We start from the raw sequence: 12754 nt of genomic DNA, 5'->3' as shown, positions 1-12754 counted from the left end.
TTCTCGTTTGTTATCAAGGGATTTTTGTGCAAGCATGAAACTTGCACACCTTGCTCAATGGATGCCTATCTGCAAGGGTGCCAATTATGAACGAAATCTGTCGAAGTCAAGCTCAGCTACAGGTGGCCAAACTTGGATCTTTATTTTACTCTGGAAAGTAATTTACAATTTCAAGGTGTTTCTCAGCTTTCATTTATTAATCAATTTACATGCAAGTTACACCTTATATGTAGAGTTTGTGCTTCTACAAACCTATTGAGACATTTTAGTCCAAAGTCCATTTGTTGATTTTATAAAAATTTATAAACATCATATATTGCATATTTTTGGAAGGGTAACTTTGAATAATTATATTATTGCACTAAACACTTTTTTTGATAAAACTGATCAATGCAATCCTTTATTATTTGTTAATTTAATATCTGAGTGTTATAGAAATGATTTTAGTTGACACATGTGTTCCCTGAAATTATTTGAAAATGTTGAAAATTCGTTGCATAATACGTTGTGTATTTTTTTTCTCCTTTTCTGTTTAGGGTGTGATGCTGAAACATGGACCAGTTGCCGCCCTTTCTATAACCATTTCATAAATAAATTTATAAACAAATTGAACAATCTTTACAAAACCCGTAATAAGCCTCCTTAAGTTGCCCTCGTCTTATGGTATTCCGTTCTCTGTGAAGGCTTCATGTGTGCGTGTCCGGCGGGGTTCAGCGGACAACACTGTCACCTGCCAGACGTGGGGGAGACTTCACTAAAACTGCCGCTCGGGATCCTGGTGACCATTGTCGTCTGGTGCACATTTCTCCTGCGTGAGTATATCTACCTGTTAAGTTCACTCTGTAAATGCTGCTTTGGTGATGTGCAGCAGTCCACGTCTTTAACAATGTGTGACAATTGTCTTTTTATTGAGTAGTTTATTTTGTAATTGCTTATGTCTCATATTATTGGAAATTGCTATTATTTCTTAAACTTTGCTTTAGTGATTGCTGGACTCCTTTAAGTCCGGCTGAGACGTCATCGGAACCTTCAAACGGGTCACGTTTCTGATTGATCTCCAAAGAGGTATTACCAATTGACTGTCCATAGGAGATAAAGTTCTCTGTGGGGAAGAACAAAGCAAGTTGGGAGCCAGGGAGGATCCCCAGAAGATACTAATCCCACCACTGCACATAAAATTTGGGCTTATGAAACAAGTTGTCACAGCGTTACATAAGGAGTCAGGAGCCTTCGAGTTCCTGCAAGATTTCACTCTAAAAAGTCTTAGGCAAATGTCAAAGACGGAGTCTTCATCAGACCAACAGATAAAAAAAGATCGTAGAGTACAAGAAATTCCCCAAAGAAAGCCCCTAAGAAAGAAATGGGTCGTGAGTAAAATTTTTCATCAAATCCCAGGGCATGCTCTTGTGGCGCTGGGCCTACACGAGTGAGAAAGGTTGAATGGTCCCAAAGGCAATAAATGACAAAGAACTCTATGACAAGACCAGGATTCGCATCTGCGTTTCCAGGGTTCATCCCACTCAATCATTCCAGCGGAATATGGGCGATAAATACACACAACTAAAAGTTTTGTTTTATATTATTTTAAAACGTAATATAAAACACAGAAAAATTTTAAACAATATTATTTTTAATTCGAATCCCTATTTAATAAGCTATATGATAAAACTTCTCATAATGTTATATTCGTCATTATTCAGCTGATATTTTACTGATATGTAGATAATAGTCTACATCATTAGACTACTGTCAGTGTAGGTCACATCATTAGACTACTGTCATTGTAGGTCACATCATTAGACTACTGTCAGTGTAGGTCACATCATTAGACTACTGTCAGTGTAGGTCACATCATTAGACTACTGTCAGTGTAGGTCACATCATTAGACTACTGTCAGTGTAGGTCACATCATTAGACTACTGTCAGTGTAGACCACATCATTAGACTACTGTCAGTGTAGGTCACATCATTAGACTACTGTCAGTGTAGGTCACATCATTAGACTACTGTCAGTGTAGATCACATCATTAGACTACTGTCAGTGTAGATCACATCATTAGACTACTGTCAGTGTAGGTCACATCATTAGACTACTGTCAGTGTAAGCCACATCATTAGACTACTGTCAGTGTAGGTCACATCGTTTTACTACTATTAGTGTAGGCAAAATATTAGACTGCTCTCAGTGTAGGCCACATCATTAGACTGTCAGTGTAGGCCACACCATTAGACTACTGTCAGTGTTGGACACATCACTTGACTGTCAGCGTAGACCTCACCATTAGACTACTGTCAGTGTAGGTAACATCACCAGACTGTCAGTGTTGGTCACATCACTAGACTGTCGGTGTAGGTCACATCACTAGATTGTCAGTGTGGGTCACATCACTAGACTGTCAGTGTGGGTCACATCACTAGACTGTCAGTGTAGGGCTCATCACTAGTCTGTCAGTGTAGGTCACATCACTAGACTGTCAGTGTGGGTCTCATCACTAGACTGTCAGTGTGGGTCACATCACTAGACTGTCAGTGTAGGGCTCATCACTAGTCTGTCAGTGTAGGTCACATCACTAGACTGTCAGTGTGGGTCACATCACTAGACTGTCAGTGTGGGGTCACATCACTAGACTGTCAGTGTGGGGTCACATTACTAGACGGTCCGTGTAGGTCACATCACTAGACTGTCAGTGTGGGTCACATCACTAGACTGTCAGTGTGGGGTCACATCACTAGACTGTCAGTGTGGGGCTCATCACTAGTCTGTCAGTGTAGGTCACATCACTAGACTGTCAGTGTGGGTCACATCACTAGACTGTCAGTGTGGGGTCACATCACTAGACTGTCAGTGTGGGGTCACATTACTAGACGGTCAGTGTAGGTAACATCACTAGACTGTCTTACCTTGAGGTTACCTTGAGGTGCTTCCGGGCCTAACGTCCCCGCGGCGCGGTCGTCGACCAGGCCTCCTGGTTGCCGGACTGATCAACCAGGCTGTTGGACGCGGCTGCATGCAGCCTGACGTATGAGTCACAGCCTGGATGATCAGGTATCCTTTGGAGGTGTTTATCCAGTTCTCTCTTGAACACTGTGAGGGGATTGCCAGTTATGCCCCATATGTGTAGCGAAAACGTGTTGAACAGTCTCGGGCCTCTGATGTTGATAGAGTTCTCTCACAGAGGACCTGTTGCACCTCTGCTTTTCGACGGGGGGTATTCTGCACATCCTACCATGTCCTCTGGTCTCATGTGATGTTATTTCTGTGTGCAGGTTCGGGACCAGCCCCTCTAATATTTTCCATGTGTAAATTATTATGTACTTCTCCCGCCTGCGCTCAAGGGAGTACAGGTTTAGGCTCTTTAGTCGGTCCCAGTAGTTTAGATGTTTTACTGAGTGGATTCTAGCAGTAAAGGATCTCTGCACGCTCTCCAGGTCAGCAATTTCTCCAGCTTTGAAAGGGGCTGTCATTGTGCAGCAGTACTCCACTCTAGAGAGCACAAGCGTTTTGAAAAGTATCATCATCGGTATAGCATCTCTAGTGTGAAAAGTTCTTGTTATCCAACCTGTCATTTTTCTTGCAGTTGTGACGGCTACTTTATTGTGTTCTTTAAAGGTAAGGTCTTCCGACATGAGTACACCCAGATCCTTTACATTGCCTTTTCGTTCTATGTTATGATTTGCCTGAGTTTTGTACGTGGTTTCCGTCTTTATATTTTCATTTTTTCCATAGCGCATGAGCTGGAACTTATCTTCGTTAAACATCATATTATTTTCTGTAGCCCATAGAAAGACCTGATCTACATCTGACTGGAGGTTTGCCGTGTCCTCTATGTTGCCTTCTCTCATGAAGATCCTAGTGTCATCTGCAAAGGATGATACAGTGCTATAGGTTGTGTTCTTGTCTATGTCCGATATGAGGATGAGAAAAAGTACTGGAGCAAGCACAGTACCCTGGGGGACTGAGCTTTTCACGGTTGATGGACTGGATTTTATTTTGTTGACTATTACACATTGGGTTCTGTTGGTCAGGAAATTGTAGATCCATCTGCCTATTTTTCCGGTAATTCCTTTTGAACGCATTTTATGTGCAATAACACCATGGTCACATTTATCAAAAGCTTTTGCGAAATCTGTGTAAATTACATCAGCGTTTTGTTTGTCTTCCATAGCATCTAATGCCATATCATAGTGGTCCAGCAACTGCGACAGGCAAGAGCGCTCTGTTCTGAAACCATGTTGTCCGGGGTTATGAAGATGCTGTGATTCCATGTATTTTGTGATCTTACTTCTTAGCACTCTCTCAAAATTTTTTATGATGTTCGATGTTAGTGCTATCGTTCTGTAATTTTTTGCCTCTGCCTTATTTCCTCCTTTATGAAGTGGTGCTATCTCTGCTGTTTTTAGTATATCAGGAATAACGCCAGTATATAGGCTTTGTCTCCACAGAATGTGGAGGGCCTGCGATAGTGTTTTTTTTACAGTTCTTGATGAATATGGAGTTCCAAGAATCCGGGCCTGGTGCAGATTGCATAGGCATACTGTTTATGGCTTCTTCAAAATCCAGTGGGGATAGGGTGACGTCTGATACATGATTTGATGTTGGTATCATATCCATGAAAAATTCATTTGGATTATCAATCTTTAGTGTGTTTAATGGCTCTCTGAAAACAGAGGCGTACTGCTTCCTAAGTAGCTCGCTCATTTCTTTGTTGTCATCGGTGAAAGTTCCATCTCCCTTTCGCAGGGGCCCGATACTAGATGTGGTTTTTTATCCTGATTTTGCATAGGAGAAAAAATATTTCGGATTTCTCTCTATTTCACTGATGGCCTTTTGCTCTCTTTGCCTCTCCTGGGTTTTGTATGATTCTTGTAGCTTGCGTTCAATTGTTTCTATTTCTCTACCTAACCTTCTTCGACGTTCTTGAGATAGGGTGCGACTCTCAAGTTGTTCCGCGATTCGTTTTCTTCGCCTATATAGGGAACGACGTTCCCGTTGCAATCTGCATCTCTTCCTCTTTTTCCTTAGGGGTATGCCGTTTGAACATATTTCTAGTGCTACTGAGCTTATTTTTTCAAGGCACTGGTTCAGGTTTGCATTTTCTAGCTGTTCTTCCCAGTTTATTTCTGTGAAGTCCTCTTTTATTTGCTCCCAGTTTATCTGTTTATTATTGGAGTTGAATTTGCTGAAATCTCCTCCACCGGGAATCTGGACTGGTTTTGAAGGTCTACTCCCCTTGGTTGTCATAACTTCAATTAAGTTGTGATCTGAGTAACAGGTATTTGTAATCATTATGTTCCTGATCAATTCATCATTATTAGTGAAAATGAGGTCCAGCGTGTTCTCCTTCCTAGTTGGTTCCATTATTTGCTGGTTTAAGGCAAACCTATCGCACATCCGTAGCAGGTCATTTGCATGTGCCTGTTCATTTAGGCTACTTCCTGGTATTCTTTCTGATATTACTGTATTAGCCAGGTGCTTCCATTTCAGGTGCCGTAGGTTGAAGTCCCCAAGCAGGATGATGTTCGGGGCTGGATTTGGGAGGTTTTCCAAGGAGTGTTCTATTTTCATTAGTTGGTCTTTAAACTGCTGAGGGTTTGCCTCCGGTGACTTATATACAAGGACAATAACTACATTTAGAATATCTATTTTGATTATCAGCACTTCCACAATATCATTCGAGGTATTTTGCAGCTCAGTACAGATGAGTGTGTCTTTGATGTAGAGGCTGACCCCACCCTGAAGCCGGTGTTTCCTATCACATCTGAAAAGATTGTACTCTGAGATCCATATTTCACAATCACGGTAGTCCTTTGTGTGGGTTTCTGTTAGGGGCTGCAAGCACTGCATTTGCCTCATGAAGGAGACCATCTAAACTGAACTTTGTTGGATTTGCGCGTTTTTATACCCTGGATGTTGGCAAATATAAATGATGTTATCGTGTTAGTGGTAGTGCTGGAAGCCTTACTTGGTGTTAATATCTGAGGCTCTGGTAAGGAGGCCACTGTGTTTGCGTCCAGGGTGTGTTGTTTTGGAAGTGATTCGTCCAGTTTTGGTAGTTGGACGGGTGTTGTGTGGCGTAGTACCTGTGTGCTTGTTGATAATTTGTATTCCAGTCTTGTGGGTATCTCCCTTCCCCTCTGTAATCCTGTAGTGGTTCCATCTGACTGTTCCTCTCTCTTATATTTACTACTCTGTTTCTGCCTTCCCCTAAAAAAATTCCAGTAGTGTCGTATTGATCTTCCCGTCTATGTACCTCTCACGTGGAATTCCAGAAACTGAAGATTGTAGCATTTTTTGTCCCTAATTGAAAATTGACATAATTTAGGGTGGAAGTATCTACACCCTGTTCCAAAACGGCATGTACCCCTCGCCGACATGTTCCTGCATTTTCGAGGTGTTACGGCCCTCTCGGGACGCAACGGGGTTCTTACTCTGATGTCGTTAGAGGAAGATATATATATCCGACCCCAAGCCAGTAGAGGCTTTCAAGGGATGTGATCCGTGACGCAAGTAACTTAAAAGGGAGTAGGGAAAGAAAGTTAAGAACTTAATATTATAATTAACACCATCACCATTTAAATATATAAAATAAAAGAGTACACAAGGGGGAGGGGTATTAACACTTTACAAAGGGGATCAACTCTGTAGTCTTCTGCTGGAGACTATGGATCCTCGAAGCTAGGTGCTGAGTCCGCGGTGCTTTCTTCGTGGCCTCAAGACGTGTCCTCTGAGAACGCCGAGCCTACCCTGGCCACAGGTCAGCCACAACACAGGTCCACTGGGGGCACCGTCGTGGAGGCCGTCAACCACACGTCCAGCAGGTCTGCTGGCAGGTACTGAGCCACCAAGGCTGGTACGGCCACTCCACGAACGATAAAAGGGGTACGCCCTAGACAGGAGTCTCGTGTGATATCACCAATCACCCTCCTGTCCTCAATACCCCAGTGGATTATCGTCTCCAACCGTCGGTCCCGGGTAAGTCCTTCCACTGCCACTCCACTGGCAGGCTTAACACACCACAGTGTTCTTCCGGGGGGACGACGTCACAACAGCTGCAGCAAACTTCACAGTATGGAGACTGGCTGCCTCGGGTAGACTGACTCCACCTTCAACACAGTGGTCCCATGTCGGCTCTGTAAGCAGACACGTCATTAATAACCGGGACACTAATACTCCTCACTTACGGTGGCGGGCGCAAACACCTGACGTATCCAGTCCATAGATGGCGCCGTCGTCGGAGCACCACCTCACCAGAGGTCAGGAGCGGCGGTGTTGAGCGCTGAACCAGACTGGAAACTGGTCCTCGAGGCCAGTACACGCTGTCCTCACTAGGTGTCGTCGTTCGTTTGGCGGGGGTTTCGGGAGCTGACCCACAGATGGCGTGTTTGTCACTGCTCCAGGCTCGGACGTTGGATCCGGGTTCGTAACACGAGGATGCAGAAAATGACATTTTGCTCCTAATTTTCCATATTTGCATATTCCTTTGGCGTAGAATTTGCAAATGTCTTCCGGTTTTGCGTTTTTCAAGGTATTTGTATCTGTGTCTGTCTTGTCTACCTCTTTATTGGAGCCATCTCCGTTTTTCGTCCCAATTCCTTCATTTATGCACTCTGTCTCACTGTTGCTCTCATTGTCTATATTGCCTGGCTCTGCAATATTTCTGTTATTTTGTACCACAATACCCTCTTCCTCCACACTACTGCTGCGGTTCTCTGAACTATCTGTTCCAGAGTTTTGGTCGTTACCCAATGTTGTCTTTTTTCAGTCCGCATATATCACTGGTAGCTTGTCTGTGAATGATAATCTCTGTGACTCGGGAATGTTTTTCATCAGTTTAGTTATGTTCTCTAACATTAATCTGTCATCTTTGCAAACCCAGTAAATTCCTTGCCTTTTTGTGCTTCCTTGTGCTTTTTGTGCATTTGTCAGTGTTGGTCACATCACTAGGCTGTCGGTGTAGGTCACATCACTAGACTGTCAGTGTAGGTCTCATCACTAGACTGTCAGTGTAGGTCACATCACTAGACTGTCGGTGTAGGTCACATCACTAGACTGTCGGTGTAGGTCACATCACAAGACTGTCAGTGTAGGTCACATCACTAGACTGTCAGTGTAGGTCACATCACTAGACTGTCAGTTTGGGTCACATCACTAGACTGTCGGTGTAGGTCACATCACTAGACTGTCAGTGTGGGTCACATCACTAGACTGTCGGAGTAGGTCACATCACTAGGCTGCCAGTGTGGGTCACATCATTAAACTGTCAGTGTGGGTAACAACACGAAACTGTCAGTGTGGGGTCACATCACTAGACGGTCAGTGTAGGTCACATCACTAGATTGTCAGTGCAGGTCCCATCATTAGACTGTCAGTGTGGGTCACATCACTAGACTGTCAGTGTGGGCCACATCACTTGACTGTCAGTGTGGGCCACATCATTAGACTGTAACTGTGGGTCACATCACTAGACTACTAAACCCTGAGCTCATCCCGTGCTCCTCCCAAAACAGTGCTGATCTGCGCCTTTCTGCTGCATCAGCACCACCGCCGCTCTGCGCTGCGCAGAGGCGCCGCTGACAACAAGGAAGACGCCGTCAGCTGTGAGCAACAGGTTTCCCCGCCCTGCAACAACACGCCCAACCTGCTGGAGCTGCAGCTGTTGACGCCGCCCAAAGCCAACGGTCAGCCTGCCTGGACCAAGAACCCCAACATAGCAGGTATGTGGCCCTCCCCCCCCCTACCAGCCTGGACCAAGAACCCCAACATAGCAGGTATGTGGCCCTCCCCCCCCTACCAGCCTGGACCAAGAACCCCAACATAGCAGGTATGTGGCCCTCCCCTACCAGCCTGGACCAAGAACCCCAACATAGCAGGTATGTGGCCCTCCCCCGCTACCAGCCTGGATCAAGAACCCCAACATAGCAGGTATGTGGCCCTCCCCCCTACCAGCCTGGACCAAGAACCCCAACATAGCAGGTATGTGGCCCTTCCCCCCCCCCTACCAGCCTGGACCAAGAACCCCAACATAGCAGGTATGTGGCCCTCCCCCGCTACCAGCCTGGACCAAGAACCCCAACATAGTAGGTATGTGGCCCTCCCCCTACCAGCTTGGACCAAGAACCCCAACAAAGCAGGTATGGGGCCCTCCCCCTACCAGCTTGGACCAAGAACCCAATATAGCAAGTATGTCGTCCCCCTAGCCGTCTGGACCAAAAACCCCAGCATAGCAGGTATCTGGCCCTCCCCCCTTACCAGCTTGGACCAAGAACCCCAGCATAGCAGGTATGTGGCCCTCCCCCTACCAGCCTGGACCAAGAACTCCAGCATAGCAGGTATGTGGCCCCCTTCTACCAGCTTGGACCATAAACCCCAATATAGCAGGTATGTCGTCCCCCTACCCGCCAGGACCAAGAACCCTAACATAGCAGGTATGTGGCCGTCTCCCTATCAGCATGGACCAATAACCCCAACATAGGCGGTATGTGGCCCTTTCTCCTACCAACTTAGACCAAGATCCCCAACATAGCAGGTATGGGGCCCTCCCCCTACCAGCATTGACCCGAAACCCACTATAGCAGGTATGTAGCCCTCTTCCTACCAGCCTGGACCAAGAACCCCAACATAGCAGGTATGTGGTCGTCCCCCTATCTGCCTTGACCAGAAACCAAACATAGCAGGTATGTGGCCCTCTTCCTACCATCCTGGACCAAGAACCCCAACAAAGCAGGTATGTGGCCCTTCCCACTGCCAGCCTGAATCAGAAACCTTAACCTACCAGGTCAGTGGCCTCTTGAGTTGCATTAAGTACTTGAACAAAGCCAGCGAATGGCTTCATCCCGGTAGGCATCAGAGGAGCCCTTCAATACCATTCACAAGTGATTAAGTATCTTTATAGTTTCAGCTTTCATATGCTATTCGGATCTCTGTTTATAACTCGCTTGCCCTTGGAGAGAACTGTATTTATATCTTTATCTTGTCAGCTTATGTAAGTTTTTTCTGAGAATGTTTTGTTTATTTCATTTAATAATATTGGGCAGGCGTAGATGTGCTGCAGGTGGACGCCGCCTCTGAGACCAGCAGCATGGAGCTCCAGAGACGGAGCGGGTCCTTATTGCCTGCCCCGGACGTTGAGCGTGGAGGCAAGAAATCCGGAGGGACGACGCTGGAGAATGGGAAGCAGAACGGCGTCGGCGGTAAGAGAGGTACCGGCAGTATCCCTCCCGCAGGGGACCACCTGAGGAATTATGCTTACGAAGGCGATGGCTCTTCTCCCGGATCACTGTCTTCCTGTGAGTTTGAACTGCTGTGTGTGGAAGATACATGATTTTGTTTTACATGTTTTAAGACCAGAGAATTGTTTGCTGCACTCATAAACACATGCAGAAACACACACACACACACACACACACATACACACACACACACACACACACACACACACATACATACACACACTTGGACCAAGAACCCCAGCATAGCAGGTATGTGGCCCTCCCCCTACCAGCCTGGACCAAGAACTCCAGCATAGCAGGTATGTGGCCCCCTTCTGCCAGCTTGGACCATAAACCCCAATATAGCAGGTATGTCGTCCCCCTACCCCCCTACCTGTATCACATACACCACAATCACATACCACACTCATCCACACATGCTCACGAGTGAGCAGATTACTAGAAGAGTACAAGATTACATTTTGTTCTGTAATTAAGAAGTTAAATTCTTACCTGTAAAACCGTGTTATTTTTAGTAATAATGTGCAAGGGGTCGTCGGATCCCTTATTTCATCTGTTGTTATAAATTTGCTATTCTAGGATGTCGCAACAAATTAATAAGAATGTATGTCACATTAAGAATAATCTGAAGTATGTTTTTCTATAGATCATCCACGTAAATTTAACCTGTGTTGTGATAATATGCGATGTTAATGCTTCAATAGTTTTGTGGATCCAGAAGCAGTTTTTTTTTTTTTTTTTTTTTTTTTTTTTTATTATTTTCTACCACAGACGTGGCCACACATTTACAATGCTAACCAGCATATATACATTTTCTTCTGTCCTCCATGGACAGGGTTAGAGAAGTGTTAAACATACAGTTCAAGGGTTTATTGAACACTCAACCACAGAAGGTGATTCGGTGCTTTTAAAATGCTAAGCTAACCTACATACGTAAATACATAGATACACAGATTTACGTATGCCCTACATAAAGTATTAGATGTGTCTTTTACATAGTGTCATTAATGTACATTCACAAAGGTGAAATGTAATTCTGATCAGCTTCCATATATGCTTTATACCCATACATATACATACACACACACACATACACATACATATATACACACATACATGCATTCACATACATTTGTCTCATTTACCCTGACAGGGTGAGGTAGCTGATAAAGAAACTAGTGTGCAATTAAGCACTTAATCACTGAAGGTGATGAAGGTGCTTTTACAAGCTCAGGTTATATAGTTACATCACATACATACATTGTATGATTGATACATTACATGGTCAATTTTTGACTTTCGCCCTCCTGGGCTAAGGTATGCTGAACTCTGTAGTTACTATATGAGTACTGGAACACTTGATGATATATTGGACTTGTATCCAAAATTGACCAGAAGCAGTATTAATGGATTTCTTTCCTACTGAATGTTCCACGTCAGCTCCAGACCTCACTTACGTGATATATATCAACGTTTCAATTAATTTTCTCATTGATATATCACGTTAGTGGGATTTCCTTGTCTTGGAAGTTAGAGGGTTCGGTTGATGACCTTTACCTACACCAGAGTGCTTGGGGTTTATATGTGAAACTTGGACCGGCTTCAGTAGAAGCCTGCTAACCTCCCGTGGATTCAGTGAAATCCAAGGTTGTATAACTTAGACCATGTTGTGGTACAGTGGTAAGGTGCGCGGCCTCAAGGACGTACCCTGATTACTGATTCGAGTCACTCCAGTGCTCCAAATGATTTTCAAATTACGCTCAGCATTACTATAACAATACTCTCAGTGGCACTCTTGCAGTATCAGTGCCACTATAACATGCTGAGTAAATCTGTTACTTCAGGTCTGGAGAGCTGCAGAGGAAGTGCCAAGTTTCTGGGCGGATTCCGTGAGGTGGCGCACATGCTGGAGTCCTGACACACCGCCAACACCAGTCCACAGTCCACCCACTCAACAACAGCCTCAGGCAAACCAAACGGAGCCTCGCCCGTGACAGCAGTTATCTGCACCTCCATTGGAGCCAACAGAGGGGTAGCAACCTCCACCCTGTACGTAACGACTAGGCCTCTGTCCCTACCAGCCAGCGACGACTTCACGGGGCTGCAAGACCTTGAGTGTGGAGTCAGTTCTGTCTCGCCGCCAACGCCAGACCCTCCTAGTGCCTTCGGAAGGAAATAATTAGCTTGTTGGTAGTGAAGAGTTCTTAATATCTGTCCAGGAATTCATTCCCTGAAGTGAAACAAATCTTTTGTGCTTTTGTATCACCATAACCGTTAACTGTTCCCTGTTGTTTGTCTGTGTACAAAACCATTTTTATTACTTGACATTTGATGTAATTCGTGTAATTATTCGTCCAGTTTCGAGTAACATTATACAAAGAGAGCGAGAGAGAGAGAGAGAGAGAGAGAGAGAGAGAGAGAGAGAGAGAGAGAGAGAGAGAGAGAGAGAGAGAGAGAAAGAGAGAGAGAGAGAGAGAGGGGGGGGGCGGGGGAGAGAGAGAGAGAGAGAGAGAGAGAGAGAGG

General features: G+C 45.0%; 1 protein-coding gene across 1 annotated transcript in view; it reads left to right on the top strand.

Moving 5' to 3' along the window:
* Window positions 1–12524, top strand: part of LOC123748401 (putative neural-cadherin 2) — a 109566-nt gene extending 97042 nt beyond the window's left edge. Inside the window, exons 20-23 of the mRNA XM_069339595.1 lie at window positions 684–812; window positions 8510–8716; window positions 10037–10288; window positions 12076–12524. Of these exons, the coding sequence (XP_069195696.1) occupies window positions 684–812; window positions 8510–8716; window positions 10037–10288; window positions 12076–12149 (662 nt within the window). The 3' untranslated portion in view covers window positions 12150–12524. The remainder of the gene's footprint in view (window positions 1–683; window positions 813–8509; window positions 8717–10036; window positions 10289–12075) is intronic.
* The last annotated feature ends 230 nt before the right edge of the window (window positions 12525–12754 follow it).

This window comes from Procambarus clarkii, chromosome 42, assembly GCF_040958095.1.
Source record: "Procambarus clarkii isolate CNS0578487 chromosome 42, FALCON_Pclarkii_2.0, whole genome shotgun sequence".
In the NCBI taxonomy this organism is placed as follows: Eukaryota; Metazoa; Arthropoda; class Malacostraca; order Decapoda; family Cambaridae; genus Procambarus; species Procambarus clarkii.
The sequence above is the reverse complement of the archived record's forward strand: the minus strand, read 5'-3'. Positions and strand labels throughout refer to the sequence as shown.